General features: G+C 45.7%; 2 protein-coding genes across 9 annotated transcripts in view; both read left to right on the top strand.

Annotated features, from left to right (window-relative positions):
* Positions 1–28: 28 nt before the first annotated feature.
* UBIAD1 (UbiA prenyltransferase domain containing 1) lies at positions 29–8,690 on the top strand. 6 transcript variants are annotated; one of them, XM_039367789.1, is made up of 6 exons: positions 29–292; positions 3,374–3,459; positions 4,439–4,487; positions 5,856–5,932; positions 6,359–6,897; positions 7,771–8,690. In XM_039367789.1, the coding sequence occupies exons 5-6, from the start codon at positions 6,399–6,401 to the stop codon at positions 8,256–8,258; spliced, it is 987 nt and encodes a 328-aa protein (XP_039223723.1). In that variant the 5' UTR covers positions 29–292; positions 3,374–3,459; positions 4,439–4,487; positions 5,856–5,932; positions 6,359–6,398; the 3' UTR covers positions 8,259–8,690. The 6 variants fall into 6 exon arrangements, with proteins under 6 accessions (XP_039223723.1, XP_039223720.1, XP_039223722.1 ...); XM_039367786.1 differs by having other exon boundaries at positions 4,297–4,487; XM_039367788.1 differs by lacking the exon at positions 29–292 and adding an exon at positions 1,650–2,117.
* A 10,213-nt stretch (positions 8,691–18,903) lies between these two features.
* DISP3 (dispatched RND transporter family member 3) overlaps positions 18,904–22,157 on the top strand; it is a 92,904-nt gene continuing 89,650 nt past the window's right edge. For 2 of the 3 annotated variants that reach the window (XM_039367780.1, XM_039367778.1), the window contains exons 1-2: positions 18,905–19,181; positions 20,902–21,066. The gene's annotated coding sequence lies outside the window, so the exon portion shown is untranslated. Of the gene's footprint in view, positions 19,182–20,901; positions 21,067–22,157 lie in introns of all 3 variants that reach the window. The other variant, XM_039367783.1, reaches the window with a different exon arrangement.

Raw genomic sequence — 22,157 nt, 5'->3', positions numbered from 1 at the left:
GCCCCTCCCTTCTCCCCATACCCTGGAGGGGTGCAGCCCAGCTCCCATCCCATCATCCCCAGCCGGCCCAGCCTTTCCGCCTAGAAAGCAACCGGGACTGGGTGGAGGATGTGTTTGGAGGGGGGGGGAGAGAACAGGTCTGTAGCAGCTCCCCCCTCCCCGATCTTCTTTTGCCAGGCTCCTAAGAGCCTCTGAGCATGTGCAGAGTGCCCGGAAACTGCCCCCCCAACGCGGATTTACGTCTTTCAGGGGGGGGGAAAGGGACGTTTTCTGGGTTCCCGCTCAGAGCAATGTAAGTTATTTGGGACTTAAGGGCAAAGGGTTGCAGGGAGGGGGGGAGGCGGTATTGTTTGAAAAGTTGGGGATGCTTCAAATTGGGCTCTGCTCCTTTGCGCGAGGGAGACAGCGAAAGGTTTTGGTTTCCGCCTTTTGGAGGGAGGTGTCGTTGTACCTAGTTTACATGGAAACATTGAAACACATCAGTTTGCTTTTAGTGATTTTTTTCATCATCATTATTATTATTATACTTTATTCATTTTTAATTCTATGTGATTCTGTTTCTTTCCGCTTTAATGTGAAGTCGGTAATATAATTCCGTCTAAGTGAACGATCACAATTACAGGGGTCCCCCAACTTCGGCCACTTTTAAAAGCTGTGGACTTCCAACTCCCAGAATTCCCCAGCCAGCATGGGGAATAATACATATATACACATCTTAAGAAAATAAAACCACATTCTGAACTCTTTAGCTGGGCATTTTATGGGTTAACTTACAAATACATATATGACGTCCTTTATTAATATGAACACCTGTAGTATCAGGTGACAGGTACATCCCCATGTGGCTGTTGATTGAAAAGCAATCATTTGTTTTTCCTATTCTTAAATCACAAATCATAAATAACTGGCCTCTTAACATACTTTTGTATATTTTTGTATGTAATATCAATATTCTCCCCCCCCCCCAATCAGAACTGGGTACAGTTTTTCTTATTTTAGCCAGCATGGCTGGCTGGGGAATTCTGGGAGTTGAAGTCCACAAGACTTAAAGTCCCCCCCTAGATTAGACCAAGGGCAGACTTTGCAGTTGGTTTTTGTTTTGCTTTCCTTTCTCGCCCGCCTTCCTAGCAAATCAGCCAATCCGCTTCCTTGTCCGAGCATTGAAGCACGGCGTTAGCCAATAGCAACGGCAAGCGCTTGATCCTTGATCCCGCCTTTGCGCGTCTCTTTTCACCTCCTTGCCATTCCTGGCCCGCCCACAAAAAGGCGGGGCTCTCAGCTCGATATTAATAGTAAGAGCCAGTAAGCCGAGAGAGAGGAGAGTTGTGCCCGCCCATCTGCCTCTTTAAAGGCGACGTTAGATTGCGCATGTGCAAGCAGCGTGCGCCCGTCTCTATGGTTGAACGTACGTTGCTGAAAAGTTTCCCCCGTTAAAGAATCCAACGTCTCGCGCGAAGGTCAAGGAGGCGCGCATGCGTCTTTTTCCCCTCATAGGCAGCAATTACAGTGTAAACCGGGGAATCTTCAAACTCGGCCTTTTCACGACTGGGTGGACTTCAACTCCCAGAACTCCTCCGCCTGGCACGCTGGCTGAGGAATGCTGGGAGTTGAAGTCCACCAGTCATGACGGGGGGCCTTAGGGCCTCCATGCTGGCTGAGGAATTCTGGGAATTGAAGTCCACAAGTCATGAGGGGGGCCAAGTTGGAAGGCCCTTTCCCCCCCCACCAGGTGTAAACGAAATAGGATTCTCGCCCACTTCGTGCCGGTCGTCAAATGAAACTCGAGCCACGCTTAGGCCTCGCTACCGTATTGAATAGACTAGACGCCGCCGTGCTTTATGTCCCCCCCCGCCTCCTTCTGTAAATGCGTTTTATTTTTCCTCATCCGGCACGGGGTCGAAATAACAGGCATTTGGGGAGGGAGTGCCCCCTTTTTTTTCATTCCCGGAGGCTGAAGGCAAGAAGCCCGTTGCCCTTGAGGAGAGGCGGAACGACGGGCTGCGGGGCCCGGGTTCCCGCCAGGCGTCTTTGGGAGGCCCACGGCCCTCCCTCCCCGGCCAGAGGGCGGAGGCGGCAAGGAGAGGTTTCCCGGGGAAAGAGCTGCGCCGTCCCGCCTGGTGAGTCCCCTGAGGAGACGCGCCCGGCCTCGGAGCCCAAGCCCCATCGTCCCCAGCCGGCTTTGGGCCGCGGGGAGGCCCTGGGGTGGGCCTCCCCAGCCCTTCCCTCGCCTCAGGAGGAGGATGAAGAGGAGGTGCTCCCGGGACCCCCCCCCCAAAAAAATCAGGAAATAGAATAGAATAAGAAATAGAATAGAATAGAATATAGAATAGAATAAAATAGGGAATAGAATAGAATAAAATAAAAGGGAATAAAATAAAATAGGAGATAGAATAAAATAGGAAATAGAGTAAAATAGAATAGGGAATAGAATAGAACAGGAAATGGAATAGAATAGGGAATAGAATAGGAAATAGAATAAAATTGGAAATAGAATAAAATAGGAAATAGAATAAAAGAATACGGAATGGAATCGAACAGGGAATGGAATAGAATAGGGAATAGAGTAGGAAATAGAATAAAATTGGAAATAGAATAAAATAGAATAAGGAATGGAATAGAACAGGAAATGGAATAGAACAGGGAATGGAATAGAATAGGGAATAGAATAAAATAGAATAGGGAATGGAATAGAACAGGAAATGGAATAGAACAGGGAATGGAATAGAATAAAATAGAATAAGGAATGGAATAGAACAGGAAATGGAATAGAATAGGGAATAGAGTAGGAAATAGAATAAAATTGGAAATAGAATAAAATTGAAAATAGAATAAAATAGAATAGGGAATGGAATGGAATAGAACAGGAAATGGAATAGAATAGGGAATAGAGTAGGAAATGGAATAAAATTGGAAATAGAATAAAATTGAAAATAGAATAAGAAATAGAATACAATAGAATAGAATAACACAGTTGGAAGGGACTTTGAAGGTCATCTAGTCCAACCTCTTGCTGAGGCCGGAGACCCTACACCATTCCAGACAAGTGGCTGTCCAGTCTCTTCTTAAAAGCCTCCAATGATGGAGCAGCCCTCTTCTTTCTTTTTGACAGCATTGCTGGAGACGATTTGGCTGCATAGAACATGAATAACAGAGCTGGGAGGGACCTTGGAGGTCTTCTAGTCCAACCCCCTATAGCATTTCAGACAAATGGTTGTCCAATCTCTTCTTTAAAAACTTCCAGTGTTGGAGCAACTTGTGGCGGCAAGTTGTTCCATTGGATAATTGTTCTCACTGTCGGGAAGTTTCTCCTTAATTCCAGGTTGCTTCTCTCCTTTCATTAATTTCCATCCATTGTTTCTTGTCCTGCCTTCAGGTGCTTTGAAGAATAGGAATAGGAAACTTTATTGGGCCAAGTGTGATTACACACAAGGAATTTGCCTCCGGTCAGAAGCTCTCAAGGTAAATGCAAAGCAACAGAGTAATAATGATCATAATATCATTATGATTAATTATAATATGGCTATACATTAATTATAAATAAAATTGTGCCACTAAGAGTGGGGAGTAAAGAAGAGGAAAAGGATAACAACAGAGGTGATCCTTGACTTAAAAGTGTCAGCTTAGCTCAGTGGTTCTCCTCCTGTGGGTCGGGACCCCATTTGGGGTCAAACGACCATTTCACGGGGGTCCCCAAACAATGCAGTCCGCCATTTTTCCCCCCCTTTTCCTTAGCTGTGCTCTTCCCTTTTATTCTCTTGGCTTTTGAAAGCCAATAGAATAGACTCTCTTGAATAGAGTCTAATTCCATTGGCTTTCCAAAGCCAATAGGAATTGTCCAGGCTGTCTCTGCCCTGCTGAGCCCGCCAAAAGTCCCATTCTGCTGCACCAGTTGAGTAGTCTTCGACTTACGACCGGTTGGGTAGTCCTCGACTTACGACCGGTTGGAGGTCGTGGCATTAAAAAGGTTGAGAACCACTGGCTTAGCTGTTTCATTTCACCAGGTGGCCCTTCCACGCACAAACACACCCTTTGGGATGGAGGTTTTTTTTTTTAATGGCTGGTTTTCTTTACACCACTTTTTGAGAAATGCTGACTTTGTAGGGGGGTTTATTTATATATTACCAAGCCATTGAACAGCAGCATGCCAGCGGAGGTGAGGAAAAAGCAATCTGCCTTCTCGTTGGGAGGGTGCCTTAGCTGCAACTCAGCCAGCCTCAGATGACACTTGGAATTAGTCCATCCAGTTGGATCCTTGCCACTAACCTATCCGGTTCTTCCTCACCGTGTTTCTCCCAGATTTGCAGTTAAGAATACTCCTGATTACATGATCCAGCTGTACTATTAGACAGTGTCTAGCTTCTGATACAGAGCCTGTTGATCTACATAATCCAGGGCTGCTAATTTCAACTTGCTGAGAGCCTTTTTCCCACCTCCACAGCTCCGGAGAAAACGTCTGATCTGCACAGAATAGATTGCAGCGCTTCCAGGTAAGGTTGCTGGGGCTCCTGTTTGGGATTTGGGAGCGCCGCTTCTGGTCCAGAAGACCGCAGTGGCCTTTAAAGGTTTTGATCTTCAACTCCCATCCTCCTAGCCAGCATGGCTAGTGGTGAAAGAGTTGAAGTGGTCCCCAGCATTGAGTATCAGCTTGCTTGTCTCTCTTTCTTATACGAGGTTTTTTTTTTTTTTAAGGGGAAATATGTACTTTTTAAAAAATCTTTGGTCAGAAAATTCTTCGTACTGAATCAAGTTGTCGAGTCCAAAGCTGGTTGAGTTTCCATGGGAGGGGGGGGGGAAAGATCAGTAGCCTTCTTGTTACTGTTGAATTATCTCATTCCTCTCCATTAGCTGTGCTGAGTGGCTGCTGGGAATTGTAGTACTACTGCTTTTGGAAAGCCCTTAACTATTTTGAAAAAGACATTATCTGGGTTTCTCTGACGTTCCTTACTGGGAAAGGAGGGCTGAGAGACCCCTTTATGTTTATTTTTCTTTCTTTCTTTTTTCTCCATCCACTTGGAATTCTTGAAGCATGCAGGAGCCGTGCAGCATATCACCCATCTCAGAGCAGCATTCAGGGTGAAAGAGACTGCTACACCCTTGAGTTGACTTTCTTGGCCTTGAGCAAAGTCAAGGCTTTATGAGCATGAGTGAGACTTTAGGGGGAGGCCATTTTGGGGACCACCTCTTAAAGGGGGTGAAATCTGAACGAGCAAGGTAGCTATTTCACTCCCCTAAGGGTCAACGAAGGAACACAAGTCTACACAAGGACAGTTTCCCCCCCCCCCCCATGCCATCACCTGCTAAACAACTAATTCCCACAACACCGTCAAAGTACCTACCGGTAGTAGGGCTGTGATACTATTATTCTTCTCATTTTTCCTATTGCCTAACTCCTTGTCTTCTTACGACTATAACTTTGTGTCTTATGATTTATATTGTTTTATTTAGTATCTTATTAGGATTTATGCTGTTTGCTTATTTAATATCCAATAACTATCAATGAGTGTTGTTGTATCTTATGATTTATGATGAATGGGTTTTTTTATAATTATAATTGTGATTTACCATTTGTGGCACGGAGAGCTTATACACTGGAGACATTCCTTGTGTGTCCAATCACACCTGGCCAATAAAGAATTCTAAATTCATTCTCTCTCTCTCTCTCTCTCTCCCTCTCCCTCTCTCCCTCCCTCCCTCTCTCTCTTTCTCCCTCTCTTCCTCTCTCCCTCTCTCTTTCTCCCTCTCTCTCTTTCTCCCTCTCTTCCTCTCTCCCTCTCTCTTTTTTTCTCTCTCTCTCTCTCTCCCTCTCTCCCTTGCCAAACCTATTTAACAAACTCAATTAAATCACTTGCAATTAGCAACCAAGGGCTTACGCTCAGTTGCCTTGTGGATTCGCAGTTTCACACATACTACAGCAATTATTGAGATAAATTAGGTATTTATTAAGCTATCTCTCTTTCTCAGTCATTGACCGAGAGGTGAACCGAACGTAGAATACTTTTTTTTTGTTTATCATTTAATAGTCTTAATTTTTCCACTTGCTTCCTTGGCTCTCCCCCCCCCCCACTTAGCTCTTTCAGTTCAGTTCCTTGACTTTGAAAAGCACGTCTTCACCTGAGGAGGGTCTCGTTCCTCTTTTCCTTCTCGCCCTGTTTGCCCAACTTTTCCTGGTCCAAATTCACAGTAGTCAATAGAGTGTCTCCTTTCTTCCCTAAAGCATCTTCCGGGGTGGAGTGGGGAAGGAGGAAGGAAAGCCATTAAAAAAAATTGGCAATTGCACAAACTTTCTTTCCTTCCTTCCTTCCTTCCTTCCTTCCTTCCTTCCTTCCTTCCTTCCTTCCTTCCTTCCTTCCTTCCTCAGGTCAGCTGTCACCCCTGTCCTTAGAGGAGGGTGTTCAGCCATGGAAATGGAAGAGGAGATGGAGAAGATCAACATCGGGATGGAAAGCCTACCGAACAGCGAGGCAACCGAAGAAGGAGGCCCGTCCCACAGCTGGCCCCACAAATGTGCCTCATACGTCCTGGCTCTCCGGCCCTGGAGCTTCAGCGCCTCCCTCACCCCGGTGGCTCTGGGGAGCGCCCTGGCTTACCGCTCCCAGGGTACCCTCGACCTGGGGCTCCTGGTGGGCAGCGCCGTCACTGTCTTGGCCGTCCACGGAGCCGGCAACCTCGTGAACACCTACTATGACTTTTCCAAGGGCATCGACCACAAGAAGAGCGACGACCGGACTCTGGTGGATCAGATCTTGGAACCTCAGGATGTGGTCCGATTTGGGGTCTTCCTGTACACTTTGGGTTGCATCTCGGCCGCTTTCCTCTATTGCTTCTCCACCCTCAAGTTGGAACACCTGGCCCTGATTTACTTCGGAGGCCTCTCCAGCTCTTTCCTCTACACTGGAGGTAAGCCAGGCTTCTCTGTGTGGTCTCCCTTCCACGCTGTGGGACACGGGAGAGGGAGGGAGGGAGGGAGGGGAAAATCTGCGTCCTGTCAAAATGCTGCCCGTTTCAATTTTAGACCATGCCCAGAAATTTGAGTTATGTGGCCTTATATGTTTGAGTCAATTCAGTATGGGAAAGAAACCTCAAATTTTGCTCCTAAGAGTAAAGGAGCAAATGGCAGTCAGGCTGGTGCTCTCTGAGCTTGGTGGTTTCCTTGCAGACGCTTCATTACCCAACTAGATAACATCATCAGCGCTAGTAAGGAGTGCTGTTTGCTGTCAGTTTATGTTCTGATGTCTTGCTTGTCTGGGTGGGTGAGGAATCCCTAAGACTTCACCCATCCACCCACCCACACAGACAGGCAAGACATCAGAATATAAACTGACAGCAAACAGCACTCCTTACTAGCACTGATGATGTTATCTAGTTGGGTAATGAAGCGTCTGCAAGAAAACCACCAAGCTCAGAGAGCACCAAGGACCCCACACAGTCCTCCTCCTCCTCCTCCTCCTCCTCCTCCTCCTTCTCCTCCTCTTCTCCACAACCCCCATTTCCTTCTAGTCCTGATGACGTTATCTAGTTGGGTAATGAAATATCTGCAAGAAATCCACCAAGCTCAGAGAGCACCAAGGACCCCATAGTCGTCGTCCTCCTCCTCCTTCTCCTCCTCCTCTTCTCCTCCACAACCCCCACTTCCTTCTAGCCCTGATGATGTTACCTAGTTGGGTAATGAAACATCTGCAAGAAAGCCACCCAGCTCAGAGAGCACCAAGGACCCCTCAGGTCCCTTCTCTGCTGCAGGCATTTAACTTCCCCTCCTTGTTGTTGCTACAGGCATCGGATTTAAGTACGTCGCCCTCGGCGACCTGGTCATCCTGATCACCTTTGGGCCCCTGGCTGTGATGTTCGCCTATGCCCTCCAGGTGGGCTACCTGTCCATCTCGCCCTTGCTGTACGCCGTGCCCCTGGCCCTCAGCACCGAGGCCATCCTGCACAGCAACAACACCCGGGACATGGAGTCCGACCGGCAGGCCGGCATAGTCACCCTGGCCATTCTCATCGGCCCCACGCTCTCGTACGTCCTCTACAACAGCTTGCTGTTCCTGCCGTACCTCATCTTCTGCGTCCTGGCCACGCGCTACACCGTCAGCATGGCTCTGCCTCTCCTCACCCTCCCCATGGCCTTTTCCCTGGAAAGGCAGTTCCGGAGCCAAAGTTTTCTTAAGATCCCGCAAAGGACAGCCAAGCTCAACCTCCTGTTGGGACTTTTTTACGTCTTCGGCATCCTTCTGGCTCCCCCCGGCTCCCTCCCCAAACTCTAGGGAGACGGGAGGGAACGGAAGGTTCCCTGAAAATAATTCTTCTCAAAAAAAGCTTCCCAAAAAAACACACAGGCAAGTGTATATACATACATGTGCATACCATACACACACACACACGAGTTTATAATCTTCACCAAACTGCACAAGGATTGTTGTTGTTTTTTTCCTGATCTGCGAACGTCAGATTTCCGTCAGATTTCCTGAAATGTGTCCTTTTCACGATAGGGAGAAACGGTCTTTATAAAGTTCTGGGTTCTCTGAGTTTGGGTTTCAGCCTTTTGTCTGCATTTCATAAATTAAAAGGTTTGCACTCCAGGGTAGAACTCCACAAGGCCACGTAATAGAAATCCCTTTTAAAATAGATTTTTTTTGGGGGGGAGGTGGGAAAAACCTACACCGACCAGAATAAAAAAAATCAAAGCTCTAAAGCAAGTTAATCGTCACATCTAATGCATTTATCACCCCCCCTCCGTGTCTACTTTCCAGTCGTAAAGTTGGGCAGAAAGTGGTATTTTAGGGGAAGTGACTTTTTGATCCTTCCCCAGCTGTTCTCAGCGTGGGAGGCTGGACCCAGTGCCAGATCTCAGAGTTCAGGTGTCTCTGACTTATTCATCCTACATCTTACCTAATAGAACACTATTGTGTCCTGTTAGGGATCACTGGAAATTTGGCAATTGTTAACGCTTGCTGTGAACCTCGCAGTCCACGTTGGCTTGCGGCCTCGCGTTCGCACGTTCCCTCCATCACCCACCATCAGTTGCTGGCAACAGAGTCCTCGAGAAGAACCAGAGAAGATCCGCCAAGCGTCATTTCCAAAGGGGCTCCCTTGCTCAACCACCAGTGGAGAAGGAGAAGCCAAAGAGTTCAAAGTGTCCCACTCGGTGATATTTTTGGAGCAGAACGACGGGCAATCACATCTTTTGTGGAAGGAGACAGTTCCCCAGATGGACACAAAACCAAACTAGATTCTTTGCCCCTCTCTCTCTCCCCCCCCCTCTCTCTCCCTCTCTCTGCTTAGATCAGTGGTTCTCAACCTGTGGGTCAGGACCCCATTTGGGGTCGAACGATCATTTCACGGGTGTCGCCAAACAACGCAGTCTGCCATTTTTTCCCCCTTTTCCTTAGCTGTGCTACTCCCTTTTATTCTATTGGCTTTTGAAAGCCAATAGAATAGACTCTCTTGAATAGAGTCTCATTCTATTGGCTTTCAAAAGCCAATAGGAATTGTCCAGGCTGCCTCTGCCCTGCTGAGCCCGCCAAAAGTCCCCTTCGGCAAACGGTGCTGCACCAGTTGAGTAGTCCTCGACTTACGACCGGTTGAGTAGTCCTCGACTTACAACCGGTTGGGGGTCCGCGGCATTAAAAAGGTTGAGAACCACTGGACTAGATGGACGAAGCTTTGTAACGTGATTATTCTGGAAGCAAGCAAACGTGCGGACAGAGTTGACTCCATACGGTTCGCTCGGGTGTTTCGATGAGCAATAAATAGTGCCTTTGGATGGCTCCTTTCCAAAGGGTTGAGAGCAACCCACCGCTCCCCTGATGTATGTTGGGATACTTGGCACCCTCCAGGCTGAAGCACACCAGTGTTTGAAGGGGACTCTCCTGATGCTTCCCGAAACGCCACCAGAAACTGGAGCCTTGTTTGCTACCCCCGTTTTCAAGCTACCACTGGTTTCCCAGCTTGTCTCTTCGTACTGGGCTTGTTCATCCATCCTCATGCCTGAGATTTCACGCCAGGATCACCTCCCATTTGCGGGTTCTGAGTCAGGCTTCCATCCCACCAGAACCCTCGCCACCCAGCTTCTGGCTTCCTTTCCAAGCCCAAGGGCAAGGCAGTCTTATGAGAATTGCATTTGCATTCTGAAGATCCCAGCTTGTTGGCTTTCCCCGTCGTACACCGGCTCTCAGACTATGGGCTGTCTGTTGGCCACCGGACCAATGTATTTGACAGACAGCAGAAGAAATGTCCTGTTGCAGGATGGGAGGAAGAAGGGAAAAACAGCTGTTTTTCCAGGCTCACCTTCTTTGGGTAAATATGCTCTGATTCATTTGGGGCCTGGCTTTCTTTTCTCGACGTTGCCTAGAGTTCTTCTGAGATTCTGTCCACCAAAGCTGGTTTGATATGTCAAAATGTCTCTTTTGGGTTTCTGCTCAGCCATCCCCACGGAGGATGGCTGGCAAAAGAATAAAGCTGGCTTGGCAATTGCTAACGCCTCCTCCGGATCTCCCAGGCCTGATTTGGCCCAAGGACTTAACGCCGCACCAAGATTTAAAAAGAACAATTGGGACTCTGCGTTCTCCAGCCCAGGCGCCCTTTGTTTTCATTGACACCTCCGTCATTTTCAATTAAATATATATATATTTATATATATATTTCTTTCTGTATATACCGTGTTTTCCGGCATATAAGACGACTTTCTAGAGCATTCAAATCGGCGCCGAAGTCGGGGGTCGTCTTATATGCCGAGTCATCTTATACGCCTGAAATTACGGTAGTTTCCGGCGTATAAGACGACTTTCTAGGCATGCAACTTGGCGCCGAAATCAGGGGTCGTCTTATACGTCCTATACGCTGGAAAATACGGTACTCCCTTGACTCGGCTGACAAAGAGGGGAAGAGAGCCAGTGGCCTGGTGGTTAATACACGGCCTAGCATGTAGACTGCCCTGGTTTGAATCCCATAAAGGGTGTGGCTAGCTGACGAGGACAAATGAGTCTGAAATAGCTGTACTAGTCTCCCACTTAAATCTTTAACTCTTGTCAGCTAAAAAGAAATGGCTTAGATTTGGGAAACGGCTTTTGTGTGTCTTCGGCTTGCGCACACCGTGACCGTGAGCTGTGCCAGTAACATCCAAAACATCAAGCCTTGCTTCCAGTCTCAGGACACGAAAAACAAGCTAAGCTTTGATCACGCTGTCGCAGCGACATCCCTGTTGGATACCCCCTGTTCCAATTTGAGTTTCCATCTTTTTCTTCTCCCCCCACTCCAAACAAACAAAAAAAAACCCGGCTCTGATTTTGTGCATCCTGAAGAGGGCAGCGTTTTGCCGCTCAGGTTGAAACTAAAATATTCAATATTTTATATAGACAGACCATCACCTAAACCCCGAGCCCGGATTTTGTATGGGAGCAGCATCTCCTGAGTACGATTTAAAAAAACAAAACAAAACACAGCTGTTGCCTGGACCCCCATCTTTCCTTCGAAAGAAGCATCTTTTCGTGTTCCTTTTGACGTAAGACGGGCGCCGTTGTTTCTCTCCGTTGTTTGAACCTGCCTGCGGATAGGAGAAAGCCCCGTCCGACATGTCTCGTGACAGCGAGCTGTGGGTACTAATTACCACTTGCACGTCCCGTGCGTTATTCCATATCTGCAAAAAAGATGGGAGGCAGTTTTTTCCTCATCCCGTTCTCCCTCCTCAATCACAATCCTTGGCCCCGTCAATTATTCTGGATGAATCTCTCTTAATCCAGACGAAGAGCTTCCTAGATCAGTAGCCGCAATAGACCTGGGCAAGGAGAGCATAGTCCCAAAGTTGCTTTTTTCACAAGTCAACTGGACTTTCTTGTTTTTCTTTGAAGACGTTTCTCTTCTCGTCCCAGAAGCTTCTTCCGCTCTGACCGGATGGCGGGGAATGGAAGGATTTATGGTCCTTGCAGACAGCTGGTCATTTGCATCCTTTGAGAGAGTCGTTGAGGCCACTTGGAGGCTTGTCTGTGTCCTCAGGGTCACCTGAGCGGTGCAAATGGGTGGGGAGCCTTCTTGGCTACAGGATGTTTTCCTGCCCTGGGTCCCTCCCCTGTTGAAGACGGGCGCAGACGGTCGGGGATGAGTCTGGTTTTGTCTGCGTCTCCATTTGAAGCGCAAAATGGTTCCTGAAGTCGGCCATGTTTTCTGAAAGTCCGTTCCTACAATCTGTTCATAAAAGGATGCAAATGGCCGGAATATCAATCCTTCCATTCCCCACCATCCACTCAGCTTCTTGGATGAGAGACGAAAGGTCTTCAAAGAAAAAACAAGAAAGTCCAGTTGCCTCCTGAAAAAAAGCACCTTTGGGATAACTCTGGCCCGGATGAGTGAGCAACTCCAGAGACATTGATGACCAGGGAACTAGAGGGGTAGCTTCCATTTTGCTTTGTTTTCAGCTTTGGGTTCAAGTGAATAGGAATAGAATGCAGAGTAGAGTAGAGTAGAGTAGAATAGAATAGAATAGAATAGAATAGAATAGAATAGAATAGAATTATGGGATGGAATAGAATTGTAGAATAGAATAGAATTATGGGATAGAATTATAAATAGAATAGTATTATGGGATAGAATAGAATGCAGAATGGAATGGAATAGAATAGAATGCAGAATGGAATAGAATAGAATTAGAATAGAGTAGAATAGAATAAATATTGGAATAGAATAGAATTGAATTATGGGATAGAATAGAATTATAGAGTAGCGTAGAAAAGAATAGAATTTTGGGATAGAATAGAATTATAAATAGAATAGTATTATGGGATAGAATAGAATGCAGAATAGAATAGAATAGAATAGAATGCAGAATGGAATAGAATAGAATATAGAATAGAATAGAATAGAATTATGGGATAGAATAGAATTATATATAGAATAGTATTATGGGATAGAATAGAATGCAGAATAGAATAGAACAGAATGCAGAATGGAATAGAATAGAATAGAATGCAGAATGGAATGGAATGGAATAGAATAGAGCTGGAAGGGACCTTGGAGGTCTTCTAGTCCAGCCCCCTGCTCAAGCAGGAGAACCTATACCGTCTCAGACAGGGGAATGCCCAGTCTCCTCCAGTTCCTGATCACTGTCTAGCTTGACCAATTAAAGAAAGGATTTGCCCACTTAAACATGTCGCCCTGTCCTTGTACAGAGCATTCTGATTTATTTCTCTTTAAAAATGACATGCAGGCAGCCCTCGACTTAACGACCGCAACTGAGCCCAAAGTTTCTGTTGCTACGCGGGACGGTTGTTAAGTGAACTGCATTCCATTTTACGTCCTTTCACCATTGTTAAGAGACTCACTGCAGCCGTTAAGTTAGGAACCCAGTCGTTAAGCAAATCTGGTTTCCCCCATTGCCTTTGCTGGCCAGAAGGCCGCAAAAGAGGAACGACGTGACCCCAGGGTAGTACAACCGTTATAAGTACGAGTCAGTTGCCAAGCATCCAGATTTGGATCCGGTGACCCTGGGGAGGCTGCGACGGCCATAAGTGCAGAAAATGGCCACGTGTCCCGTTTTTGGCCACCCTTGCAACTTGGAACGGCCACGAAATGAACCATCGTAAGTTGAGGACTACTCGTGAAAGATTTCTAAATCCCCGTTTGGGGCACCTTAGTTAGGATGCCAAGAGAAAGCATAATAACATCAAGCCATGCATTTTTTTATTTTATTTTTTTAAAGACAAGAACAACAACGCACACACAGGAGCCTGGAGCCAGAATAGTCTAAACTAATTTAAAGCACAACAATTAATAAAACGTAATGAAATAAAAAAAAAGTCTTAAGGCCGTTTGAAAACCCCAGGGGTAATTACGATGCCGTGTGGCATCTCTGGAAGGAGAGGATTTGCAGTCGTGTGTGTGTGGGGGGGGGGACTTGCAGTCATATATATATATATGTATATATATTTGTTTTCTGAGGTTTTTGCAGGTGTTTGTATGTAGGTCTTTTTAGTTATTCGGTTTTCTCCCGCGTCAAATTGGAAGTGTCTTGGCGATGTTTCAACGTTTCGAAGATGACGAATGAGACTTTTTTCGAAACGTCGCCAAGACACTTTCAATATATATATATATATATATATATATGTAGGTCTTTGGTTATTCAGGTTTTCTCCCACGTAAAATTGGAAGTGTCTTAGCGACGTTTCGACAAAGTCCCATTCGTCATCTTCAGGCTGGTGTTTTTGGCTTCGTGCTTCTATATATATGAAGTTTTTCAGACAGACTGGTCTGATTGATTACACCTTGACATTTTTTAACTGCTATACTATAGTTATACTTTTTTTTTTTTACAATCTCTTTTGCCTTGCAGCCCCCCAACTAGGGGCGTTAAGCAGGCTCAAGTCGCAACTGTGAAACATTTACAAATCCAAATTTCTTTTGTCAGAGTTAAAGAATTAAATTGGGAGACTAAGATGGCCATTTCAAGCTCATTCTGCTCTCTTCAGTTAGCCACACCCTTTATGGGATTCGAATCTGGGCAGTCCACATGCTAGGCAGTGATTTAACCACCAAGCCACAGGCTCTCCTCCCCTCTTTGCCAGCTGAGTCAAGGGAGTATATACAGGAAGTTTTAAAGACAGACCGGTCTGATTGATTACACCTTGACATTTTTTGCCATCGAGTTTACACGCTAATACATATTTCATTCCCAATCTTTCCTTCTTTCCTCCAGCCAGTGGTAAAATAAACGTCAAGTTTGATAATAGTCCGTTTCTTCTTTTTCTTTCAGTCTCATAGTCAAATTTGTCCATCTCTGCACATTCTAGTATTTTTTTTTTAATTATTTCTTCGCCTGACGGCATTCCTTCCTTTTTCCAGTGTTGCGGAAAGATCATCCTTGCCACCGTCGTCACATGCAAAGTCAAGCTTTGTTTAATTAGCCTTTTCTGGCATTATACTTAATAAAAAAAAAAAAAGTTCAGGTTTAAAACCAACATCTTTTCTAGCAGTCTCTTGCCGTCTTCATCCTGGTTTATTCCATCCCTCTGCATTTCATGTTCATTTTGTTCTCTTGATCTTCCCTTCATTACAAAGCGAATTGGGCGGGGCCCATAAACGGGAAGCCGCCGTTGATGTCCGTTGCCCGTGGAAGACTTGTCTGTCAGGCCAGGTCGGGGCGTGGTAAAATCTCCCAGGGCGTTGGAGGAGCAAGGAGGACAGGCAGATGCAGAAGATAACCCAGGGTGGTTATCTGGTTATCTTCACTCCTGCGACATCCCGTGGGAAGGACTGCACAAAATTGTGACATTCTTGAGTGGGAAAGGCCTCAGCCGCGCCTTAGCCACTCACCTGCGGAAGGTGATGGGGAGAGGAACATCCAGAGGTCAACAAATTTCCATTCTTGGGGCACCTCTGGCGAAGGACGAGGGGGAGATCCTTAGTGGTCTCTCTCTTTAATTATCTTTCTGGGTTTTCTTTTTTTCTTTTTCTTTTTGTATAGATGTTATTAGTTTTTATGAGGTTAGGAATAAGGTGGGGTCGGGGTTTAAGTTAGGGTTAGGATTAAGATTAGGGTTGGGACTGGGGGTTTTCCAAGTAACATTCTCAATATTTAGCAAACAGCATAATGATGATGATGAAGGTGATGTTGGAAGGGACCAACTTTCCTGACAGTTAGAACAATTAACCAGTGGAACAACCTGCCTCCAGAAGCAGTGAATGCTCCAACACTGGAAGTCTTTAAGAAGAGACTGGACAGCCATTTGTCCAAAATGGTATAGGGTTTCCTGCCTGAGCAGGGGGCTGGACTAGATGACCTCCAAGGTCCCTTCCAACTACTACTACTACTACTACTTTTCTCTTCTTCTTCTTCTTCTTCTTCTTCTTCTTCTTCTTCTTCTTCTTCTTCTTCTTCTTCTTCTTCTTCTTCTTCTTCTTCTTCTTCTTCCTTCATCATCATCACACAGTCAGCCAGATGTTCAGACTGATTTGGCATTTTGTCTACCTATCGAGTCCTTACCCAGGACCTGGGATAGGCAGATGGGGATGTTTGATGGTATTACAGATATCGTCGCAGGATGGAAGCAGTTCCTAGTAAGGCCACCTTTTGCAATTGACTAATAGCGAATTTGTCAATGCAATGGTGTTCAAGTGGTGCTCCAGTTGTTTTGGGATTGCACCCAAGGAGCCTATCACTATTGGTACTACCCTTGCTTGCTATTATTACTATTATTATTATTATTATTATTATTATTATTATTATTATTATTATCTGGGAAATGGAGAGTCAGAATGAAATCGTGACTACGAAAATCTTTTTCACTTCCTCCCATGCTTCTTTAGAGAAGCACCCCGATCAATTTTTTAAAAAATTGACACACACACACACACACACACACACACATACACAATTTCCCCCTCCTTTCTCTTCCTGTGCCAGACGTGCCTGCTTAAGAGATTAATTGCTTTTCCCAGCTTCTCTCAAAGTTGTTTTTTCCGCCTGAAGGTGGAACAAAATACCCGCCTGATTTTTTTTTTCTTCCCCCCTCCCTCCCCTCTTTTTTTAAAAAATCTATAGCTCCTGGCCGTGTGCTAAAAAATTCACGAGTCTCGATCCAACTCCGGGTTGTTATAGCAGGGATGGGAGCTGCAATCCAGTTGCCACTTGGAGTCAGGCCCATCAGTCACCTGTTCGAAAAGCAGGCACTAAAAAGCAAAAATTAAGGGTGTTTTTTTTGGGGGGGGAGGGCCAGCCAGGTTTCCGATCCCTCCGTTGTGCCCTCACATACCTGCCCTGTCCGTGGCCCCGAGCCTCCCGGGAACCCAGCATGTCAAGCACTGGGAAATGTTGTCAGAGCAAAGAAAGCATCACAAGTAACAAGCGGGCTGCATCTGTTTCCGTGGCAACCACCGCCCGGGTTCCCTGTTGCAAGTCCCGATGGCAGAGGATAAAATAAAGCAGCTGTTGGCGTGGTGGCTGGGATAAAGGGGCAGCCTGTGTAACATCTGTAAAAAACAAAAAAAAATAAGCCTATTTTCACCAGTTTTGCAGTTACTGTACTTGGCTAGATTTCGAAACGAGAATAATATGTTTGAAGCATCTTTCTTCTATTCCCAATTTTTGTTCTTTTTAGCAGTGCTGTGTTACGTTGCCGGTGACAACAGCTGTTGCAGAGTTTCAGGCCGTAGCTTTTTCACAGATGTTGCGCATCCTTCTGCCTGTGATGAATTGTGGTATGGCCCTCCTCTTAAAACAGGTGTGTGTAAAATTACACAGCAGGATACTCCCAAGGCTTGCTGGTCTGTAGCTTAGCTGTGTGCCGTGTCAGACTAGCCCAGTGATGGTGAACCTTTTAGAGACCGAGTGCCCAAACTGCAACCCAAAACCCACTTATGCATTGTCGGGTGCTGGGTGGGTGTGGCCCATTGGGTGGGTGTGGCCCATTGGGTGGGCGTGGCTGGGGAGTAACGGCAGACTGGGTGGGACTAAAAAGTTCAATCAATCAATTCCAACTTTGCAAAATCTTTTTTTTCCCCCCCCCGCAAGAAGTTGAAATTGACTGATTGATTGAACCTTTTTTTTTTTGCACACAGCGGCGGAGGCCTAAAGCAAAAAGGTTTTATAAAACCCAGCTGAAGGCCTAGGATTGGGGCGACGGCACGCGTGCCCACAGAGAGGGCTCTGAGTGCCGCCTCTGGCACCCGCGCCATAGGTTCGCCACGACTGGCCTAGCCAATATAACCGGGAAAGTAGAGAATCAGCGCGTGGGAAGGGACTCTAGAGCTCATCTAGTCCAACCCCTGCTCGGTGCAGGTTGCCCTAGACTGGAGCATCTCTGACAGTCTGTCTTTGAAAAGGAAAAGGGGGAGAATTCACCACTTAAAAATTTTAAGTCAAGCCCTTCGCTATCAGGCTTGGTGTAATGTAGGAACCGGGTCAATACTGTAATTTATTCCATTAAAGAAAGCAATAACCAAAAAAAAAAAAAAAACCCTACCCAGAGATGGAGCAAAGCAATTGCTTTTTTTTTTCTTCTCCCCCTCCCAGGGATCAAACTATCCCGCTGTTTTCGATGAACCCAGGTCTGGGGGCCGAGCATTAGCGGCTTCAGAACAAAAAGCAACCTGTCGATTGGAATTTTTGTCATCTAAAAAAAAATATACGTTGATCAATGGCCCGATCCATTGATGAAAAGCCAGGCAATTCATCACCAATGATGGCCTTTTCAGGCCTAAGTAGGTTTACCTACCTTCCCGCCCTGGCCCGGAGGTGATTTTTCTCCCAGTTAATCAGCTGGCTTTGTCAGTTTTGTGCAGCACTGAAAGAGGTGACAGGGTTGGGCAACTGACTTAGCAGTTTTGCGCAGAAATGAGCTGGAACGCCAGCAAAAGAAAAGTGTGTGTGTGTGTGGGGGGGGACATCATTTCAACTTTTACAGATTTTTCTCTCTTTTTTTTCCCATCCAGGGCTACCGTCAGGCTGTCTGTCCGTCTGCCTGTCTGTCTCTTTCTTCCCCATTGGATGGGGGGAAGGAAGGAAGGAAGGAAGGAAGGAAGGAAGGAAGGAAGGAAGGAAGGAAGGAAGGAAGGAGATGGGAGAGGGAGAGAGAGAGGGAAGGAAGGAAGGAGGAAGGAAGGAGATGGGGAGAGGGAGGGAGGAAGGAGGGAAGCAAGGAAGGAAGGAAGGAGATGGGAGAGGGAGGGAGGAAAGGAAGGAAGGAAGGAAGGAAAGAACCATATCCCTCCCCAGCACATATACTGGAGAGGGTAAAGGAAGGAAAGAGATGGGAATGGGAAGGAAAGATGGAAGGAAGGATGGGAATGGGAAGGAAGGAAGGAAGGAAGGAAGGAAGGAAGGAAGGAAGGAAGGAAGGAAAGAGATGGGAAGGAAGGAGATGGGAATGGGAAGGAAGGAAGGAAGGAAGGAAGGAAGGAAGGAAGGAAGGAAGGAAGGAAGGAAGGAGATGGGAATGGGAAGGAAGGAAGGAAGGAATCATATCCCTCCCCAGCACATATACTGGAGAGGGGAAAGGAAGGAAAGAGATGGGAATGGGAAGGAAGGAGATGGGAATGGGAAGGAAGGAGATGGGAATGGGAAGGAAGGAGATGGGAAGGAAGGAAGGAAGGAGCTTAGTGGACAGAAGCACTGACATTTTCTGGCGCATCCTGGAACTGCCATTGATCGCCTGTTTCCTGCAGACGTCTGAAGCTGCCCAGCCACTTTGATTCCTGGAAAGGTAAGCACGATTTCTAACATCTGGCTGGAGGCAGGAAGCAGGAAAGAACAATAAATCGTCCTGCCATTTCTTATTAAGCAAAAGGGAGCTGGCATCTGTTTGAAACAATTTTCTAATTGGCGTAATGAGGATGGAGCCGGTTGCCACGCGGCCTGTTTAAATGTATGCAGATGAGCGGGAAGAACGTCAAAGCCAGGCTGGACTTTTGAATGTCGCAGAGTCAAAATAATAATAATAATAATAAAGGGAGGTGAACTTGCAATGCTTGTGTGAAGAGTTTTGCCACTGATGGTTTCCACCTGTGGTTTTGTCACACACCCATGTAGTTGTCTTAAGCACTTCCGCTTTTCACAATCTGTAGTTTAGCGTCTTATTATACGGACTCTGATCCTGAATGTTGGCTTTTTTTTTTGTAGGTGAAATAGCACTTCTTCTATGTCTAGGTCAGACTAAATGGCCAGAATGAAGCCGTTTTGTCGCTGGCCCAAAATAAGTCATTATTGGTACATATTTCTGGTAGTAGCCAACATACCGGCAGATGGGCCGGGCTCCGTGTCACTCCACATTCAGAAGGCGTGTTGAAATAGCCCTTAAATAATAGCCGGTGTCTTTGTCAGTAATAATAATAGCCATCGCCAATTCCTGCTAATTATTTACTAAAACTGATACCTTTTCTGTAAATAAACCGCTTGATGTTAACCCCATGGCTTTAGTCCTAACATACCACTGGACTTACGAACAAAGTCCATAATGCACAGGTGCTCAGCACCATGTACTCCTATCGTATTAACTAGCGTGTTGTACCGAGTCCCACGGTTTTGTTTCGAACGTTTTATAATCATCATCATAAAGTTGGAAGGGACCTTGGAGGTCATCTAGTCCAACCCCCTGCTCAGGCAGGAAACCCTATACCATGGCTGTCCCAGTTCTTTTTTTGAAAACTTCCAGTGTTGGAGCATCCACAATTTCTGGAGGCAGGTTGTTCCACTGGCTAATTGTTCTCACTGTCAGGAAGTTTCTCCTTAGTTCCAGGTTGCTTCTCTCTCTGATTAGTTCCCACCCGTTGCTTCTTGTCCTGCCTTCAGGCGCTTTGGAGAATAGCTTGACTCCCTCTTCTTTATGGCAGCCCCTGAGATATTGGAAGACAGCTATCATGTCCCCCCTCGTCCTTCTCTTCGTTAAACTAGACATACCCAATTCCAGCAACCGCTCCTCAAAAAAGGAATTTTTGTCATAATAATAATAATTGTAGTAATAGTAGTAGTAGTAGTAGTAGTAATAGTAAAGTTGGGAGGGACCTTGGAGGTCATCTAGTCCAACCCCCTGCTCCGGCAGGAGACCCTATACCATTTCAGACAAATGGCTGTCCAGTCTCTTCTTAGAAACTTCCAGTGTTGGAGCATTCACCGCTTCTGGAGGCAGGTTGTTCCACTGGTTAATTGTTCTCACTGTCAGGAAGTTTCTCCTTAGTTCCAGGTTGCTTCTCTCCTTGATCAGTTTCCATCCGTTGCTTCTTGTCCTGCCTTCAGGAGCTTTGGAGAATAGCTTGACTCCCTCTTCTTTGGGGCAGCCCCTGAGATACTGGAAGACTGCTATCCTGTCCCCACCTCGTCCTTCTCTTCATTAAGCTAGAGAGACCCAATTCCAGCAACCGTTCCTTATCTGTTTTAGCCTCCAGTCCCCTAATCATCTTTGTTGCTCTTCTCTGTACTCTTTCTAGACTCTCAACATCTTTTTTACATCATGGTGACCAAAACTGGATGCAGTTTTAAGCCTTCCGCTGGTGTCGGAGAACACATCCCCGAGCCTTGCCCGAATCCAGCACCCAGGACTCGTTTAACACACATCACTGGCTCCCGAGAGTGGATCAGGTGGAACAGACAATGTATGAATAAGCCCTGGCATGATTGATAATGAGCAGGAGGAGAAATCAATGGTGTTAATTCCTACTCTGTCAGAGGGAGAGAAAATTAATGAGAAAATCTGTCTCGCTTAATAGTGTTTGCACTTTTTTTTTCTTTTCCGGAGGGTGATAAAATTGTTCCCAGGTGCGGCATTGCATACTTGACTTAGTTTGAAGGGTGCAAAAAAGTGAAAAGGGGAGGGGGGATAGTCTGGTGGGGAGCTGGCAGGCAGAACTAACTTCATGTTGCTTGTGGGGATAAAGGCCTTCCCATATCCTTTCATGAAGACCTTGTCCCAGAGGCTTTGCACTTAGACTAGATCAGTAGCGCTGCCATTCCCCAGCTGCAAAGTTTGCTAGAGGATCTTGTGGGCTTGCCATCCTGGCCTATTTCACAGAAGTGTTGTGAGTATAATGTAGGAAGAGTAAAGGCAAAGGAATCCCTGCAGATTTTACTCTGCAAGTTGTTGCCTAGAATTAGAATAGAATAGAATAGAATAGAATAGAATAGAATAGAATAGAATAGAATAGATGGAATGAGAATAGAATAGAATAATAATAATAATGTTGGAAGGGAGAATAGAATAGATGGAATGAGAATAGGATAGGATAGAATATGTAAAGAATAGAATAGAATAGAATAGAATAGAATAGAATAGAATAGAATAGAATAGAATAGAATACAGAATAGAACAGAATGCAGAATAGAATAGAATAGAGAATAGAATAGAATAGAATAGAATATAGAATACAATAGAATGCAGAATAGAATAAATAGAATAGAATAGAATGGAATATAGAATAGAATAGAATAGAATAGAATGCAGAGTAGAATAAATAGAATAGAATAGAATAGAATAGAATAGAATGCAGAATATAATAGATGGAATGAGAATAGAATAGAATAAGATTAGAATAGAATAATAATAATGATAATGATGTTGGAAGGGAGAATAGAATAGATGGAATGAGAATAGAATAGGATAGGATATGGAAAGAATAGAATATAGAATAGAATAGAATACAGAATAGAACAAAATGCAGAATAGAATAGAACATGTATAACAGAGTTG

This window comes from Crotalus tigris, unplaced genomic scaffold, assembly GCF_016545835.1.
Source record: "Crotalus tigris isolate CLP2741 ecotype Arizona unplaced genomic scaffold, ASM1654583v1 scf7180000020588.15403103151:6194809, whole genome shotgun sequence".
NCBI classification, from domain to species: Eukaryota; Metazoa; Chordata; class Lepidosauria; order Squamata; family Viperidae; genus Crotalus; species Crotalus tigris.
This window is presented reverse-complemented; position numbering and strand designations above follow the sequence as displayed.

Bases quoted from the DNA above. Each gene is read 5' to 3' on its own strand.
- UBIAD1 (XM_039367789.1), top strand. From the start codon at position 6,399: ATGGAAATGGAAGAGGAGATGGAGAAGATCAACATCGGGATGGAAAGC. The intron at 6,898-7,770 runs GTAAGCCAGGCT...TTGTTGCTACAG, and splicing joins CTCTTTCCTCTACACTGGAG to GCATCGGATTTAAGTACGTC.